This window comes from Castor canadensis, chromosome 12 (genome assembly GCF_047511655.1).
Source record: "Castor canadensis chromosome 12, mCasCan1.hap1v2, whole genome shotgun sequence".
NCBI lineage: Eukaryota > Metazoa > Chordata > Mammalia > Rodentia > Castoridae > Castor > Castor canadensis.
This window is the reverse complement of record NC_133397.1, coordinates 20416480-20436797: the sequence shown is the minus strand read 5'-3', so window position 1 is coordinate 20436797 and position 20318 is coordinate 20416480. Positions and strand designations below refer to the sequence as shown.

Here is a 20318-nt window from a genome sequence, read left to right as displayed (position 1 = left end):
ACTCAAGAAATTCCAAGACAATAAAAATAGAGAATTTGAAAAAGCAAAAGAAGAAATAAAGGAAACCATAGAAGCACTGTATAAACACCAAAGTGAAAGAGAGAACACAATGAATAAATGGATAAATGAACTCAGGACAAAAATAGACAACAATAAAGAAGAAAACAGCCAGGATATGGAAAACCTCAGAAAAAAGAACGAAACAGAACTGCAAAACAAAACGGAAAGCCAATCCAGCAGAATAGAACAAACAGAAGACAGAATCTCAGAACTTGAAGATGAAATGGTAATTAAAGGAAAAACCGAAGAACTACTAATTAAACAACTCAAGACCTGTGAAAAGAAAATGCAAGAACTCACCGACTCCATCAAAAGACCAAACTTGAGAATCATGGGCATCGAAGAAGGAGAAGAGGTGCAAGCGAAGGGAATGCGTAATATATTCAACAAAATAATAACGGAAAATTTCCCAAATCTAGAGAAAGATATTCCCATACAAATGCAAGAGGCCTCCAGGACACCAAACAGACCAGATCAAAATAGAACTACTCCACGACATATCATCATTAAAACAACAAGTTCAGAAACTAAGGAAAGAATATTGAAGGCTGCAAGAGAGAAAAAACAAGTAACATACAAAGGTAAACCCATCAAAATCACAGCAGACTTCTCAACAGAAACATTAAAAGCAAGAAGAGCGTGGGGTGAGATCTTCCGGGCACTGAATGAAAATAACTTCAACCCCAGGATACTCTACCCAGCAAAGCTATCATTCAAAATAGATGGAGCAATAAAAGTCTTCCATGATAAGCAGAAACTAAAACAATATGTGACCACAAAGCCACCATTACAAAAGATTCTGCAAGGGATCCTGCACACAGAAAGTGACACCCAACTTAACCATGAAAAGGCAGGCAGCACCAAACCACAGGATAAGAAAAAGCAAGACAGTAGAGAGTAACATCAAGTTAGGTACACACAATCAAACCTTCAAACAACTAAGATAACTAAATGGCAGGAATCACCACATACCTATCAGTACTAACACTTAATATCAATGGACTTAATTCACCCATCAAAAGACACCGTTTGACAAAATGGATTAAAAAAGAAGATCCAACAATTTGTTGCTTACAGGAGACTCATCTCACCGACAGAAATAAGCATATGCTTAGGATGAAAGGCTGGAAGAAGATTTACCAAGCTAATGGCCCCCGAAAACAAGCAGGAGTAGCAATACTTATCTCTGACAAAGTAGACTTCAAACCTACATTGATCAAACGAGACAAAGAAGGACATTCCATACTAATAAAAGGGGAAATAGACCAAAAGGAAATAATAATCATCAATCTGTACGCACCCAATGTCAACGCACCCAATTTCATCAAACATACCCTAAAAGACCTAAAAGCATATATAAACGCCAACACAGTGGTTGTGGGAGACTTTAACACTCCATTATCATCAATAGATAGGTCATCCAAACAAAAACTCAATAAAGAAATCCAAGATCTAAAATATGCAATAGATCAAGTGGACCTAGTAGATGTCTATAGAACATTTCATCCAACCTCTACACAATATACATTCTTCTCAGCAGCCCATGGAACCTTCTCCAAAATAGATCATATCCTAGGGCACAAAGCAAGCCTCAGCAAATATAAGAAAATAGAAATAATACCGTGCATACTATCTGACCACAATGCAGTAAAAGTAGAACTCAACAACAAAAGTAAAGACAAAAAACATGCAAACAGCTGGAAACTAAATAACTCATTACTTAATGAAGAATGGATCATCGATGCAATAAAAGAGGAAATTAAAAAGTTCCTAGAAGTCAATGAAAATGAAAACACAACCTACCGGAACCTATGGGACACAGCTAAGGCAGTCTTGAGAGGAAAGTTTATAGCCATGAGTGCATATATTAAAAAGATTGAAAGATCCCAAATCAATGACCTAATGATACATCTCAAACTCCTAGAAAAACAAGAACAAGCAAATCCCAAAACAAATAGAAGGAGAGAAATAATAAAAATAAGAGCTGAAATCAACGAAATAGAAACCAAAAAAACCATACAAAGAATTAATGAAACAAAAAGTTGGTTCTTTGAAAAAATAAACAAGATCGATAGACCCCTGGCAAACCTGACTAAAATGAGGAGAGAAAAAACCCAAATTAGTAGAATCAGGAATGCAAAAGGGGAGATAACAACAAACACCATGGAAATCCAGGAAATCATCAGAGACTACTTTGAGAACCTATATTCAAATAAATTTGAAAATCTAAAAGAAATGGACAGATTTCTAGATACATATGATCATCCAAAACTGAACCAAGAGGAAATTAATCACCTGAATAGACCTATAACACAAAATGAAATTGAAGCAGCAATCAAGAGTCTCCCCAAAAAGAAAAGTCCAGGACCTGATGGATTCTCTGCTGAATTCTATCAGACCTTTAAAGAAGAACTGATACCAACCCTCCTTAAACTGTTCCATGAAATAGAAAGGGAAGGAAAACTGCCAAACACATTTTATGAAGCCAGTATTACACTTATCCCAAAACCAGGCAAAGACACCTCCAAAAAGGAGAACTATAGGCCAATCTCCTTAATGAACATTGATGCAAAAATCCTCAACAAAATAATGGCAAACCGAATTCAGCAACACATCAAAAAGATTATCCACCACGACCAGGTAGGCTTCATCCCAGGGATGCAGGGGTGGTTCAACATACGAAAATCAATAAACGTAATAAACCACATTAACAGAAGCAAAGACAAAAACCACTTGATCATCTCAATAGACGCAGAAAAAGCCTTTGATAAGATCCAACATCATTTCATGATAAAAGCTCTAAGAAAACTAGGAATAGAAGGAAAGTTCCTCAACATTATAAAAGCTATATATGACAAACCTACAGCCAGCATTATACTTAATGGAGAAAAATTAAAACCGTTCCCTCTAAAATCAGGAACCAGACAAGGATGCCCACTATCTCCACTCCTATTCAACATAGTACTGGAATTCCTAGCCAGAGCAATTAGGCAAGAAGAAGGAATAAAAGGAATACAAATAGGTAAAGAAACTGTCAAAATATCCCTATTTGCAGACGACATGATCCTATACCTTAAAGACCCAAAAAACTCTACTCAGAAGCTTCTAGACATCATCAATAGCTATAGCAAAGTAGCAGGATATAAAATCAACATAGAAAAATCATTAGCATTTCTATACACTAACAATGAGCAAACTGAAAAAGAATGTATGAAAACAATTCCATTTACAATAGCCTCAAAAAAAATCAAATACCTAGGTGTAAACCTAACAAAAGATGTGAAAGACCTCTACAAGGAAAACTATACACTTCTGAAGAAAGAGATTGAGGAAGACTATAGAAAGTGGAGAGATCTCCCATGCTCATGGATTGGTAGAATCAACATAGTAAAAATGTCGATACTCCCCAAAGTAATCTACATGTTTAATGCAATTCCCATCAAAATTCCAATGACATTCATTAAAGAGATTGAAAAATCTACTGTGAAATTTATATGGAAACACAAGAGGCCACGAATAGCCAAGGCAATACTCAGTCAAAAGAACAATGCAGGAGGTATCACAATACCTGACTTCAAACTCTATTACAAAGCAATAACAATAAAAACAGCATGGTACTGGCACAAAAACAGACATGAAGACCAGTGGAACAGAATAGAGGATCCAGATATGAAGCCACACAACTATGAGCAACTTGTCTTTGACAAAGGAGCTAAAAATATACGATGGAGAAATAGCAGCCTCTTCAACAAAAACTGCTGGGAAAACTGGTTAGCAGTCTGCAAAAAACTGAAACTAGATCCATGTATATCACCCTATACCAAGATTAACTCAAAATGGATCAAGGATCTTAATATCAGACCCCAAACTCTTAAGTTGATACAAGAAAGAGTAGGAAATACTCTGGAGTTAGTAGGTATAGGTAAAAACTTTCTCAATGAAACCCCAGCAGCACAGCAACTAAGAGAGAGCATAGATAAATGGGACCTCATAAAACTAAAAAGCTTCTGTTCATCAAAAGAAATGGTCTCTAAACTGAAGAGAACACCCACAGAGTGGGAGAAAATATTTGCCAATTATACATCAGACAAAGGACTGATAACCAGAATATACAGGGAACTTAAAAAACTAAATTCTCCCAAAACTAATGAACCAATAAAGAAATGGGCATGTGAACTAAACAGAACTTTCTCAAAAGAAGAAATTCAAATGGCCAGAAAACACATGAAAAAATGCTCACCATCTCTAGCAATAAAGGAAATGCAAATTAAAACCACACTAAGATTCCACCTCACCCCTGTTAGAATAGCCATCATCAGCAACACCACCAACAACAGGTGTTGGCGAGGATGTGGGGAAAAAGGAACCCTTTTACACTGTTGGTGGGAATGTAGACTAGTACAACCACTCTGGAAAAAAATTTGGAGGCTACTTAAAAAGATGGACATTGATCTACCATTTGATCCAGCAATACCACTCTTGGGGATATACCCAAAAGACTGTTACTCCAGAGGCACCTGCACATCCATGTTTATTGCGGCACTATTCACAATAGCCAAGTTATGGAAACAGCCAAGATGTCCCAGCACTGACGAATGGATTAAGAAAATGTGGTATCTATACACAATGGAATTTTATGCAGCCATGAAGAAGAACGAAATGTTATCATTCGCTGGTAAATGGATGGAATTGGAGAACATCATTCTGAGTGAGGTTAGCCTGGCTCAAAAGACCAAAAATCGTATGTTCTCCCTCATATGTGGACATTAGATCAAGGGCAAACACAACAAGGGGATTGGACTATGAGCACATGATAAAAGCGAGAGCACACAAGGGAGGGGTGAGGATAGGTAAGACACCTAAAAAACTAGCTAGCATTTGTTGCCCTTAACGCAGAGAAACTAAAGCAGATACCTTAAAGCAACTGAGGCCAATAGGAAAAGGGGACCAGGAACTAGAGAAAAGGTTAGATCAAAAGGAATTAACCTAGAAGGTAACACCCACACACAGGAAATCAATGTGAGTCAATGCCCTGTATAGCTATCCTTATCTCAACCAGCAAAACCCCTTGTTCCTTCCTATTATTACTTATACTCTCTCTACAACAAAATTAGAGATAAGGGCAAAATAGTTTCTGCTGGGTATTGAGGGGGGGAGCAGGAAGGGGTGGAGTGGGTGGTAAGGGAGGGGGTGGGGGCAGGGGGGAGAAATGAACCAAGCCTTGTATACACATATGAATAATAAAAAAAAAAAAAAAAAAAAAAAAAAAAAAAAAAAGAAAAATAGCGGCAGAATTTGCAAATGAAGCAGTTGAGTAGTACAGAAAAGCTTCTTTAAATTACACCCACAGAAATTCTGACTGAAACATGTTTCCAAAGAACTCATCTGGCTACTCATCAAGATACAATTAACAATTTTATCTATGCTTTTTTTTTCCAGTATTGTGGCTTGAACTCAGGGCCTAAACCTTGAGCCACTCCACCAACCCTATTTTTGTGAAGTGTTTTTTGAGATAGGGTCTGGAGAACTATTTACCGTGATCCTCCTGATCTCTGCCTCCTGAGTAGCTACGATTATATGCCTGAAGCACCGGTGCCGGCTTATGCTGACTTTTCTCAATAAAGTAAGGACATTAAAAACAAAGAGGCTGGGTGTGGTGCTCACTCTGTAATCCTATTTGGGAGGCTGAGCTCCAGAGGATGAGGTTTGAGGCCAGCCCATGCAAATAGTTCTCAAGACCCCATCTCCAAAATAACCAGACCAAAATGGACTGGAGGTATAGCTCAAGAAGGAGAGTGCTTACTTTGAAAGTGCAAAGCCCTGCATTCAAATCCAGTAAAATAAAAAAAAAAAAAATTAAAAAAAAATAAGAGGAGAAAATGAACAGCAGGCTGAGGATGTAGCTCAGTGGTAGAGTTTGCCTAGCATTTTTGAGCCCCTAAATTCAATACAAAGCACCACAAAATAAATAAGTAAAATGAACACAGAAAGAATCATCAGCAAAAATTAGTAATCAAACATTCCTATAAAAAAAATTCCTGTATGGGTGAGGCGCTGGTTGTTTCTGCCTATAATCCTAGTTACTCAGGAAGCAGAGATCAGGAGGACAAAAGTTTGAGGTCAGCCTGGGCAAATAGTTTGTGAGAACCTATTTCTAAAGTATTCAACACAAAAAAGACTGGCAGAGTGACTTAAGTGGTTCAATGCCTGTCTAGCAGAGAGGCCCTGAGTTGAAACCCCAGTACCACCAAAAAAAAAAAAAAAAAACCCACCATGTAAATGCACCACTGTACCAAGCTAATAACTGTTTTTTTAATTTTTTTTTTAATAGGCTAAACAAATCAGTGTAACTTTATAAATTTAGTCTTCAAGATGTATTATTAAAAGTCATTAAGGTGCTGATGGAGTGGCTCAGTTGGTAAAAGCAAACATGAAGCCCTGAGTTCAAATTCCAATGCCAAAAAACCCCAAAAAAATTCATTAGCTCTTTGCACCCCAGCTGCTATCCCAAATCCTGTATTTCTCTTCTCTAATACATACTTTGGTTATTTTGTTTATTTGTTTTGCAGTGCTGGAGATCAAACCCTGAGCAGTATACATGCTTGGTAAGAGTTCTACTAGTGAGTTATAATAGCCCAGCCCCTGCTTCACATTTCTCAGCAGAGTGTGTTTTCTAAAATGCTGTATGACTTAACTTACTCTATTTTCTGTCTCTCCTGATTAGAAATTACATAAAAGCAGGTCTTTTTGGTTTTGTTCATAGCTGTATCACTGGAGCCTTCAAATGTGCCTATCAGAGAGCACACATATAATAATATATACTGGATGAATAAAAAATGACTCTACAAGCTCATATTTCAATGAGTTCATTGACGACACACACACACACACACACACACACACACACACACAAAACCAGAAAAATTGAAATGACAGAAATAGGAAAAATGTAAGAAGATATTCTACATTTATGAGTTAAGTTAGAGACTATCACTAAAATGAATCAAGTTGTGGGAAGATGATTAAAATCAAAACGAATATAATATGTAAAGGGTTTTTTTTTTGGGGGGGCAGTACTGGGGTTTGAATTCAGGGCTTTGTGCTTGACAGGCAGGCACTCTCTACTGGAGCCATGCTCTTAGTTCTCTGCCTTAGTTATTTTCCAAATACAGTCTCACTTTTATGCCTGAGCTGGCCTAGACTACAGTACTCCTATTTTTGCTCCCCACTCAGATGGGATGACAAGTGCCACCACCACACCCAGCTTTTTATTGGTCCTGCAAACTTTATCCCCTGGGCATCTTGAGTATCTAGCATTATAGGCATGAGCCACTGCGCCCAGTTAGGCTTTAAAATGTCATACTCTTTGGCCCAGTAATTTAACTACTGAGAGATGACAAAAATACAGACCTATTCATGTAAGTCATTTTTACCATAGCTTTAGCATTTAAATTTACAAAGAGAAGAAAATGAATCCTATGAAAGCAGGAAAAAAAGTATTATACAGACAAGAGCATTATGTATGAAAATGGAGAAATGAGACCTGGTAAACTATTCCAGGAATGGGGCATAAAGGAAAATGAAGGAGGGGGTAAATTCAACTATGACGTATTGTAAGAGCTTTGGTAAATGTAACAATGTACCCCCAATACAACAATAAATTAAAAAATGAAGATAGGTAATAGGGCAAAATCAGTTTCCTTTCACAAGAAACTGTCAATAGGATTCCAATGTTGGTTTGTGGTTGTGCACATGCTACTGGAGCACTTCTTTGGTATGCACCAAAGAGCTTGTCAATAAACTGGGGTTTGAACCCAGGACTCTGCTGCTTAAGCCACACATCCAATCTATTTTATTATAGTTATTTGGAGCTAGGGTTTCACAATCTAGTTCCTGGGCTGGCCCTGAACCTTGATCCTCTGGATCTCAACCTCCCAAATACCTAGAATTACAGGTGTGAGCCACTGGTGCCAGGTTATAAAATTTCTAATGACTTAAGAGCTTAAGTGAAAACTGCTGAAATCAACATCATTTGCTTGATTTCTATTGTTAGTAGGTCTTCCTTCAAAAACCTCCCTCCTAATTTTGGCCCAAGTTTCAGGCTTTCATAAAGGTTCCTTTGTCAGTTTAACCTCAGACTCATCTTCTCAGGGCTGGTAGAGTGTTCAAGTGGTAAAACACCTGCATTACAAGCACAAGGCCCTGAGTTCAAACTCCAGTATTGCCAAAAAAAAAAAAAAAAAAAAAAATTATCAGATTCATCTCTCCCTCCTCCCTCTCTCTCATTTACTCACTCACTGAGAGCTATACCCCCAGTCATATACTCATTCCTTCTCCATGCAAAGCTTCATTAACTGAGCCTTGGATCCCAATAAGTTTCTTGCCAATCACAACTGAAGTCTAACAGTAATGATATCACTGCTTTCTTTTTTTCTTTTTTGTGGTACTAGAGTTTGAACTCAGGGCTTCATGCTTGCTAGGCAGCCATTCTACCAATTGGGTCATTCCACCAGCCCTGTTTTTTTCTTTAACATGAAACAAATTTATGTGATACAATATTTCTTTTTGAAATCTGTGACTAACAAATTTTTCAAACAATGTAGAGACTATTCTATTTTTTCATTCCATACTCAGACAGCATGGCACTTTTGACAAGTCCATAAAGGTAAAATGAGGCTTAAAATTGCTTTTTTTTTTGATCACTAGGACCACAAAACACACACGAAAAAGGTTCTTTTTCCTGTCAAGATGCCCTTTCTTTGTTTTGTCTTTTTAAGACAGGTCTTGCTATTAAGCACAGATGGACTTGATCTAGAACTCCTCCTGCCTCAACTTCTCAAGTTCTGGGATTACAGGCATGTATATGTAAGATGCACCCAGTTATAAATATATATATTTGGTGGCACTGGGGTTTGAACTCAGGGCCTCACGCTTCCTAGGTAGGTGCTTTACTGCTTGAGCCACTTTGCCAGCCCTCTGTAGCCATCAATTTTCTTTACTTTTTAAAAAAAATTAACTTGAAGTATATCAATCATGCTCAATATCAAAAATGCAAATGGCATTTTTACTGAAGAATCCACAGTATTGTCTACAAATTCCTTGTATTTTCTTATTTTATAGTACTGGAGTTTGAACTCATGGTGTACTGCTTGCTAAGCAGGTACTCTTCCATTTGAGCCACACCTTCAGCTATCGACATTTTCTTTTTTCTTAAAATATTTTCACATTCATTGCAATTTTTGTTATTATTTTTTCCTTTTTGTTTTTTGACAGAGTCTTACTTTGTAGCCTAAGCTGTCTTGAACTCTCAATCACCCTGCCTCCACTTTCTGAGTTCTGGAATTGTAGGAGTATGTCACCATGCCCAGATACTCATTGGAATTTCCTCCTCTTTTACTGGTTTATTACAAAGGCCATCACAAAGGGTACAGATGAAGAGATGCATAGCTGAGTTATGGGAGAAGGAATGCAGAACTACTATGCCCTTTCTGGGCATACTATCATCCAGGAAGGTTCATGTGTTCACCTAACCAGAAGTTCCTATGCTCCTATTATTTTAACTCTTTCTCTCCACAGATATGTGATGTTTGTCTACATGGCATTTCCTGATAATTTTTTTATTTCTATTTTTTACAGTGCTGCGGTTTGAACTCAGGGCCTACACCTTGAGCCACTCCAACCAGCCCTACTTTTGTGATGGTGTTTTAGAGACAGGGTCTCATGAAGTATTTGCTTGCACTGGCTTTGAATCTCAATCCTCTTGATCTCTGCCTCCTGAGTAGCTAGGATTACAGATGTGAGCCACCAGCACCTGGCCTCTGATATTTTCTTTTAAAAACTATGTATTGTACATTCTTATTTATTTATTTTTTTTGCAGTGCTAGAGATCAAACCCAGAGACTTGTACATAGTAAACACCTGCTCTACCAGTAAGCTAAACACCTGCCAGCTCCTCTATTTTGAATTAAAATGAAAAATCCCACTTCTTTTGAGATAAAGATATAAAAAGACTAAAAAATGCACCAATCTAATACTATTTCTGAGTGGTGGAATTTATATTGACTTCAATTGTTTATAATATTTCCTTATTTGCATTCTTTTAACTACAACAAACAGAAAAATATACACATAATATTTTCTTTTTTGAGACAGGGCCTCACTGTGTTGCTTACACTGGCCTCAACCTCCTGTGCTCAATCTTCCTGTCTCAGCCTCCCAAATAACTTGGACTACAGAGGCATGCCAACATACCCAGCCTGCACATAATACTAATGGCTGACTTTAAAATATATGAAATAATTATTTTGAAATTACATACTTAAACAGGAAAACTAATCAAATGACTAGAAAGAAAATCCCTAAGACAGACTGAAAATACTTCATCAAGGTCCAAGAATTTCCATTGTCTTGACCAGTTACTAAGTTTATAAAGCTAAGGACAGGCTGTGGTGGTTCGTGCCAATAATGCTAGCTACTCAGGAGATGAAGAGACGGTGGTGGTGGTGGGAGGAATCACAGTTCCAGGCCAGTCCAGGCAAAAAGTTTGTTAGACCCCATCTCAACTAAAACAAAGCTGCGTGTGCTGGTGTGCACCCAGCAACGAGGTAAGCATAAATAGAAGTATCGACATCCAGGCCAAACCAAAATAAACTCAGACCCTGTCCAAAAAATTATTAAAGCAAACAGGGCTGGGTACATGGTTCAAGAAGCAGAGAGCACGCCTAGCAAGAGCAAGGCCTGAGTTCAAATCCAAGTACCACTGCCACTACCACCACCAAAAAAAAGCTATTTATTAAGGCCCTTCAAGGGTTCTTACAAGTCAGTTACCTAAACTTAAAAGAAATGAAATTTAAACTTGGAAAAAAAATATTAGACAAATACAGAAATAAAGGACTCACCTATGAGAAATGTTAAATTTCTGGACAATTCTCTTCCCATTGGCTAACCAGATCTGTATATTAGTGATGGGTTCCAAGTTGTTCAGTGAAACAGCAGATAAAGTATTTTTATTTTCAGCTTCAATAATCTTTGCTTTTGAAACAATTTTTGGTGTAGCACTAAAAAATTCCAAGTAACAAAGGCAGACAAATTATTTTCATTTCTATAAAAATTTTACACTATAGTTTTTCCTCAATAATAAAGATATTACATTAGTTACATCCACAATATACAGTAGTTTTAAGAATCTAATGGAATTATGTATAACCAATAAATTTATAAGCTTATAATAAGAATGCTCTATACATTAGCTTTATCTACTGTCCAGGGTAAGTTTATAAAAGAAATTACTAGTTCTCTTCAAAGGTTAGTCCTAGGGTTATAAAAGAAAAGAGGATAACCAAGTGTTTTGAAAGATACATCCCGATATTTTTAACATATAAGGATGAATATGTATGTGCCTTATAAATCTTGATCACTGAAAGACAAGAATTCATAAAAAGCAAAGTGATCCCACTTTTAATCTTTGCATATTCTATATACAGGAAGATAGAACAACCTGAAAATAATTAAAGGCTTTGAGACTGATACTATCAGGTTATTCTCTCTTTTTTTTGCAGTACCAGGGCTTGATCTCAGTCACGGCCTACACTTTGAGCAACTCCACCAGCCCTTTCTTGTGATAGGTTTTTTTGAGATAAAGTCTCTCGAACTATTTGCCCAGGCTGGCTTCGAACTGCGATCCTCCTGACCTCTGCCTCCTGAGTAGCTAGGATTATAGGCGTGAGCCACCAGTGCCCAACTTCATTTTAATACCTCAGAATTCAGATATCAATCATAGAAAAAGAACACATTATTGCAGACACTAGAAGCTATAAAAATAGAACTCTTTTTTTTGTTATATTGAGGAAAAAAACAGTTCTAGTAGTCAAAAGTTACCACAGGTATTCTACAGCATTAATGACAAAGCTTAAGTGATAGCTGCAAGAGAGAAAAAAATGACTTATAAAATGATTTATCTTTTTTTTTTTGGTGGTACTGGGCTTGGATTTGACCTTGAACTTGCTAATAAGTTACTCTACCACTTGAGTCACACCCCAATCCTGATTTATACATTTTTTTCCTCAATACTTTATTGTAGAGTGAATAAAGCCCCCATGATTAGTGCTAGCCTATGTTCATTAAAGTAAGTACGACTTAGGAATTCTAATAAAAATTAACATTTAACAATGTCATTTCTGGGCAGGCTCAGTGACAGAGTGCCTGCTGAGCATGTGTAAAGCCATGGGTTTGATTTCCAGCACAGGAAAATAGATAAATAACGAAAAATGAAAAACCCTACATGGTTAAAATAATGACAGAGTGAAAATTCATCAAAACTGTGCTATGGAAAACACAGATGAGAAAATTCACCTTCCCAGTCTGTGACCCTGTCCTGAGAAAGGCTGGAACGTAGGCTTTGTAGACACACATACTTCATTTTTCTTATCTTCAACTCTAACATCCACCTCCTCTTTATCAAAAATCCCCTGGAATTCTGAAGGTAATTCCCTTGGAAGAGAAAGAAAGAAAATGATAAAAGTGTCCAATGTTTTTTCTTTCCCTGAAAAACATATTATGTATGCAAAACTAATACTATCCATGTATAGATAACATGTAGAAATATAATACATGGAAACAAGAGCTATACAGTATTCTCTACAGTAAAATAACTAACTGTATTTAAAATAATACAGTCAAATAATATGAATAATACCCAAAACCCAGGAGAAAGATACAGAGTAATTTTAAGATCACAAATTTGGTTTTACAGCAGTACCCAGAACAGTACTAAATTCATGAAATATTTGTTGACTATGTCCCCTTAAGTTTAAACAATTTTATCAAGCTCTGTTTTGTTGGGGTTTTTTTCTGCCCATCAGAAGGGGCAGATTTCTTTTTTCTTTTTTTATTTTGCAGTACCGGGGCTTGAAATCAGGGCCTTCACTTTGAGCCACTCTGCCAACCCTTTTTATGATGGGTATTTTCAAGATAGGGTCTCGTGAACTATTTGCCTGAGCTGGCTTTGAATCTTCCTGATCTCTGCCTTCTGAGCAGCTACAATTACAGCCATGAGCCACCAGTGCCTGACTTCCATTTCAGTTTTTTAATGAAAATACAGTTTTATTTTGGAAATAACAAAGGTGAAATACAAAACACACTGGAATTTTTAAGATGTTTTTACATTCCATCCTCCTAACAGGGATTTAAGTAGCAGTGTGGACTTGGATTCAGCAGGGGCTTTGCCTAGTATTCCACAGACACCTCTCTTTTGAACAACCTAAGTGTCAGGGGAGCAGGAACCATATCTATTTTACACATAAATAGATTCCAGTCCTAGAAACAGTGTCTGAAGCAGCACAGATGAGAACAAATATACTTGTTGAATGTTAATAATGTCATGGAACAAATGGAGGTTGGCACAGTAGGTCAAGCAGTAAAGTACCTGCCTAGCAAGCACGAGGCCCTCAGTTCAAATCCCAGTACTGCTAAAAAACCAAAAATCATACCCTCAAAGGGACAAATTTTTAACAAATTCTTACAAAGTGATTTTTTTTCTTATAGAAATAATACAAGCCATTTGTGTGTGTATGTGGTGCTGGGGCTTGAGCTAAGGGGCCTACATCCTGAGCCATTCCACCAGCCCTTTTTTGTGAAGGTTTTTTTTTGAGATAGGGTCTCTTGAACTATTTACCCAAGCTGGCTTTGAACCACAATCCTCCTGATCTCTGCCTCCTGAGTAGCTAGGATTACAAGCGTGAGCCATCAGCACCTGGATAATACAAGCCATTTAACATATACTCCTGACGAGCATAAGTTTCTGTGTATTAGTCATACTATAATAAGAAAGTTTAATTTTTTAATTGAATTCAGAAATAGATGTTTTTCTAAAAAAATGTAAACATGTAAGCTTAGAAAGTGATAGCTCTTGGCTGGAGGTATAGCTCAAGTGGTAGAGCACTTGCTGGCAAAGTGCAAGGCTAAAAGTTCAAACCCCAATACCCCCCCCACTCCCCCCCAAAAAAAAAAAAAGTAATAGCCCTTCCCTTGTCACTTTACAAACTTTGATATAGACTTTTAGATTTTCACTATACATGTAGTAATTCTATATAATTTTTTTCCATTTGAATTGCAAAGCAACTCAAATAATGGGAGAAAATATTTATAGATCACATATCTAATAAGGGACTGCCATCCAGAATATATAAAGAACTCTGATGAAACTGGAAATGTAGTTCAGTGGCACAACACTTATCTAACATGTACACAACCCTGATTGAATGACCCATAATGAAAAAACAAAACAAAAAAAAGAATGCTTACAACTCAGTAAACAAGGCAAATAACCCAATTTTAAAACAGAAAAAAAAAAAAAAGAAAAAACCCAATACAAAGGATTTGAGCAGGCATTTCTCCAAAGAGGATATACAAATAGCCAATTAACAAACATGAAAGCCACTGAACACTCCTGGTCATTAGGGAAAGGCATATCAAAACCAGAAAGACAAGCTGGAGAGTCCTGGTTCAAGTGCTTGCCTAGCAAACGTTAGATCCTGTATTCAAACTCCTGTACTGCCAATTAATTAAAAATAAAAAGGATGGCATATTATTTCAAACCTATTAGGGGGCTGGAGAGTCCTTGAGGGCCTCAAGGACTAGGGTACCTACACAGCAAATATGAAGCCCTGAGTTCAAACATAGTACTGCCAAAAAATAAAAATATATCAAATCCACTAGGATATATATTACAGTCTCACTATGTAGGCCAGGCTGGCCTGAAACTACCAAGTACTGGTGGCTCACGCCTGTAATCCTAGCTACTCGGGAGGCAGAGATCAGGAGGACTGTGGTTCAAAGCCAGTCTGGGCAAATAGTTCTGGGAAATTCTATCTCGAAAAATCCTTCACAAAATAGAGCTGGTAGAGTGGCTCAAGGTGAAGGCCCTGAGTTCAAGCCCCAGCAGCACCAAAAAGAAAAAGGAAAAAGAGAGAAAAATGTGGATCTGAAATGACTTTTTTCAAAATTAGGACTAGGATTGTAGTCACCATATGAAAATGCAGACCTGCTCCAAAGATTGTGCTCTGGGAATAGGAATGAGGATGAAAGGGGGTAGTGACATTGTATTTGTTTTATATAAACCCCTTCATAAAAACGAACAAAAAGAAAAGTGAACTTATAAGCCAGGCATGGTGGTACACACCAGGTAACCTCAGTACTAGAGAGGCTCAGGCAGGAGGATCTTGAGCTGGAGGCCAGCATGAGCTACATGGGAGACTGTCTCAAAACAGACGTGCACACACACACACACAGGGACTTCAGAAAAGAAAATCATGACTGTGAATGTGTAGGGGTGTGTGACCACCATTACAAAAGATTCTTTCATGTGAAGCATGCCTGAAATTCTTTCTATCTACAGACTGCTTACCCCTTTTTAATGGAATTTAGAAACTGCTGACTTGCACCATCAGAATAACTTCTAAAATCATCATTGACTGTGAATCCATTTTTCCATAATTTTATACTTACATCTACCTGCAAAGCAAAAAAGAAAAAATGCATAATAAAATGCAGTATTAAATTAAAAGTACTTAAAAAATTTCTCTTACTATTTTAAGTGTTCTTAAGAGCAAACTTCAGATGTAAGATATAAATAATTTGTATACATAATATAGTTCATAATGGGGATATTTTAAAAAATCATTAAGTGTCCTATTGTAAGAGAACTCTCGTTTTGTTTGTTTTTGTTTTTGGTGGCATTGAGGTTTGAACTCAGGGCCTCGCACTTGCTAGGTGGGAAGCACTCTTATCGCTTGAGCCACTCCACCAGCCTAAGAGAACTCATTTTGAAAAATGTTCTGTACTCTACTTGACTCAGAGGACAACTAAAAAAAGACAGTCAGGCACCAGGGACTCTTGCTTATAATCCTATCTACTTGGGAGGCTGAGATCCAGAGGATCACGATTTGAGGGCAGCCCAGCCAAATAATTCTTGAGATCCCATCTCCAAAATAACCACAGCGAAATGGACTGGAGGTGTGGATGAATAGGTAGAGCACCTACTTTGCAAGTGTGAAGCCCTGAGTTTAAGCCCCAATCCCACCAAAAGAAAAAAAAAAAAAAGAGTACTCAGGAAGCAGAGATCAGGAGGATCACGGTTCGAAGCCAGCCCAGGCAAATAGTTCCCAAGACCCTATCTCAAAAAAAACTCATCAGGAAAAAGGGCTGGAGGATTGGCTCAAATACAGAGTATCTGCTTAGCAAGTGTGAGGCCCTGAGTTCAAACCTCAGCACCACAAAAGAAAGAAAAATTAAAAAAAAAAAAAAAAAGAAAAAGAAAAAAGAAAGAAAGAAACAGGGCTGGGGATGTGGCTCAAGTGGAATGCCTGCCTAACATGTGCAAGGACCCAAGTTTGAATCCCAGCACTACAAAAAATAAAGAAAATCAAATAGACCACACAGGCATAGTAGCATGCACCTGCACAGTATCAGCTGAGGCAGAAAGATCAAAACAAGGCCAGCTAGTGGGCTACACAGCAAGACGATGCCTCAAAAAAAAAAAAAAAAAAAGTCAGCTGGATTCTCATAATTGTTACTGCTTTTAGTCAGCTGTGATATGTTATTTTGATTGAAAATTTTTTTAAATAAAACTTCACGCAGATACATGGTTAGAAAAAAGAAGCTATTATAACAATGCTTCCAGGATGTGCTTCCTTGACACTTCACCAAAATTTAATTAAATGGTCGTATCTCAAAATTAGTTGAGAATCTGAAAGTGGGATTTGAAACTTATCAATGATCTTTCTATATACTTATTACATTAAAACCTATCAGTATATGTGACACTTTGGCTTTTTTTTTCACTCATGCATTTTTTTTTTTTTTTTTTTAAAGACAGGGTCTCTACAATCCAGGCTTGTCTTGAGCTTTCAGTGTAGTCCAGGCCACTGAGCATCCTGCCTCAGCTTCCAGAGTGCTGGGATTACAGGCATGCACCACCACATCCAACTCATACATGATTTTACAGCATCATATATAGTGGTCATTTGGAAAATATGGGTTTCTTAAACTATGCGAATCTTCCAAATACTGATATATTTCATTATATGGTAAAAAATTATATTCACTAAAATGACACTGATCTCATCAGGAAATACTGTAAGTTTTGAGAAGCTGTGAAGTATATCATGACAATTTTCCAAACTTCTTTTTTTTTGGAGTACTAGGATTGAACTCAGAGCCTCACACTCGCTAGGCAGGTCCTCTTCCACTTGAGCCCCTCCACCAGCCCTAAACTTATTTTTCCTAAAAACTTGGTTAAATAAAAATTCATCATTTGCAACAAATATTGTAAGCTGTCTGTTTACACTGTGTGCCAGGTTTGCTTCATTTATTATGAGAAAATTTTTACCAATTATACAAATTTGAATAACTATAGCTGTGTAAATAACTATCTCATGGAAAAACGACATGCCATGAAAAGCACAGCTGTTTATCTCAAATAACTGGAATTTCCTTAAGGCATTTCTTATCCTAATGTTTTATGTGTACTTCACCTTTTGTTGCAAAGAATATAATGAAATGTCTTCAAGGCTTGGGATTTAATGAAATTTGTAAGCTTTACTGCTTCACAAGGACAGTCTTAACTGTAAGTGGCATTAATCTGCGCACAGTGCCAGCAAACACATCATTTCTAGTTCAGCTGCCATTGCCCTGATTCCTGTTAAGAATGTTGCCTGTCACTGCCTCTGCATCGTCTGTGCAATGTCAGCACCATGAAAACGGGAAGTGACATCTTTACTGTTCCGTAAAGTTCTGACCTAACCCACGTTTAAAGAAATTTTGGAAGAGAAGTAATTGACTTTTACCTGTTTCTTTTGTTCGGTGGGGGACAAGCAGTTGGCACCAACCTTCTGAGCTTCCTCAAAAAGGCTATCAACAAAATATTCACAATTCCTTTGTTGATTATCACTAAGAGATTGATTGTCAGATCCTGTTTCACAAACCCTAAACAAGAAAGAAAAATAGTATTATTAACTACCAGCTCTCTAAAAACTTACAAAGGTTCCTCTCTCTTTTTTTTGTTGGCAATACTAGAGTTTGGACTCAGGGCCTTGCGATTGCTGAACTGGCACTCTACCACTTGAGCCATGCCTCAAGCCTTACGAAAGTGCTTCTAATTAAAGGATGTTGAACTGAAATGTTACCTCTAAGTCTGTAGTTTGGGCACTCGTTAGTTAATATAATAGATGTATGACCTTGGGGAAGTCATTAACATTTTCTCAATCCACAGGAGCTCTACTGAAACTTGAGGAGGGTTAATGCTGTGCTGTGTAGGCTTTTGTTGCATTTTAGGATGTTTAGTAGGACCCTTGGCTTTTATTCATAAGATGCCAGTAGTGTGCACAATCCCTACCAACTCCCCACCCCAACTGTAATAATAACAACTAAAACTGTCTCTATGTATTGTCAAATGTACTCGTTTTTTTCCATACATTTTAGTATTGTCTTTGTTTTAAATATTTTATTTCTCTTCTTACCTGTACCTAATTGCATTTACTTATGTTTTACTTTGTAAGCAAGTATTTTTATTTCTTCTTCTTTTCCTCATGTTCTTTTCCTTTTTCCTGACTTTATTTTTTTTTTTTTTTTGCAGTACTGAGGTTTGAACTCAAGGTCTCATGCTTGCTAGGCAGACACCCTATCACTTGAGCCACTCTACCAGCCCTACTTTCAAGATACAGTCTTGAGAACTATTTGCCCAGGCTGGCTTTGAACTGTAATCATCCTGATCTCTTCCTCCTGATTAGCTAGGATTACAGGCATGAGCCACCAAGACCAGGCCCTTTTCTACTCTTTCATTTAAACTTGCTTCTTATTTTCTTTTCTTGCTTCCTTCATCATTTCACTCTTATTATATTTACCTTTATTAATTTAACTTTCATAGTTTATTCTACATTATTTTTACTTCTTTGCTTTCTATGGTTATTGGTGGTATGGTAGTTGTAGTTGCCATTAGTTATTGCATGTCTCTATCTAGTTTGCTTTGGTGTTGTTATTGCTACATTGATTTTTTTCTCCTTTATGAACAGTACTGGGGATTGAAGCCTCAAGAAGGCAGCTCACTAAGATGACCCCCATATAAAATAGGAAGAGATCCAGCCCCAACAGATATGCAAATCATAACATAAAAGAATAAAGACAATGTGACTTTTCTGAAAGATCCTAATTCTTTAACAGCTGAATGCAAGATACTGGAATAGTTGACATACTAGGCACAGTCCAAAAGCCTAGCTATAAAAATGACCAAGGACCTCAAAGAGGATTCAAATAAACAGATGAATGAAGTGAAGCACTCAATTTAAGACCTAGATGAGAAATTTAGTAACTTGGATGAAAACAGGTAGAAGATTCTGAAAAAAGGTAGAAATTTAATTAATTTATTTGCAGTACTGAGGCTTGAACTCAGGGCCTACACCTTGAGCCACTTCACCAGCTCATTTTTGTGATGGGTTTTTTCAAGATAGGGTCAAGACTCAGAAGAAAGAATACTGAAAACTGCAAGAAAGAAGTGCCAAGGTACTTAAAAAGTCCAACCTATCAGAATAACAGAAGACCTCACACAGAAACCCTAAAGCTAAGAGAGCATGTAGTACTGATGTATTTGCACACTCCCCCCCACCCCTGCCACACACACACAAAGTAACTGCAAGCTAGGCACTGGTGGCTCACACCTGTAATCCTAGTTACTTGGGAGGGTGCAATCAGGAGGATCTCAGTTTGAGGCCAGCCCAAGCAAATAGTTCTAGAGACCCCATCTCCAAAACAATGAGAGCAAAAATGGACTGAAGGTAAGACTCAAGTGGTACAGCAACTGTTTTGCAAGTGTAAAGCCCTGAGTTCAAACCCCAGTCCCAACCCCCCCTCCCCCAAAAAGGGAACAATACATTAAAGAGATATAACAGCAAATAAATACAATGGCACTGAATGTTGGTACACATGATTTAATAAAATAAACACTATTGGATATAAAGGGCCAGACAGATCCAGACACAGTAAAAATAGATGACTTCAACATTCCTCTCTCATCAGCAGATCAATCAATCACACACATACACAAATACCCCATACACATGCAAAGAAAATTCAGAGTTAATCTGTTCCGAACATCAAATGGACTTAACAGACGTAAAATATTTTATCTAGCAGTTGTGGAATACATATTCTTTTTTTTTTTTCTTTGTGGTTCTAGGAATTGAACTCAGGGCCTCAAGCTTGCTAGG

The 20318-nt window shown here is 37.3% G+C and overlaps 1 protein-coding gene across 4 annotated transcripts in view; it reads right to left on the bottom strand.

The window, feature by feature from the left end:
- Ubxn2a (UBX domain protein 2A) overlaps positions 1–20318 on the bottom strand; it is a 42354-nt gene that overhangs the window by 6686 nt on the left and 15350 nt on the right. For 3 of the 4 annotated variants that reach the window (XM_074049269.1, XM_074049267.1, XM_074049268.1), the window contains exons 3-6: positions 17904–18042; positions 15464–15570; positions 12412–12549; positions 10959–11117 (exon numbers count right to left, since the gene is read on the bottom strand). In XM_074049269.1, the coding sequence (XP_073905370.1) occupies positions 10959–11117; positions 12412–12549; positions 15464–15570; positions 17904–18042 (543 nt within the window). The remainder of the gene's footprint in view (positions 1–10958; positions 11118–12411; positions 12550–15463; positions 15571–17903; positions 18043–20318) is intronic. The other variant, XM_074049270.1, reaches the window with a different exon arrangement.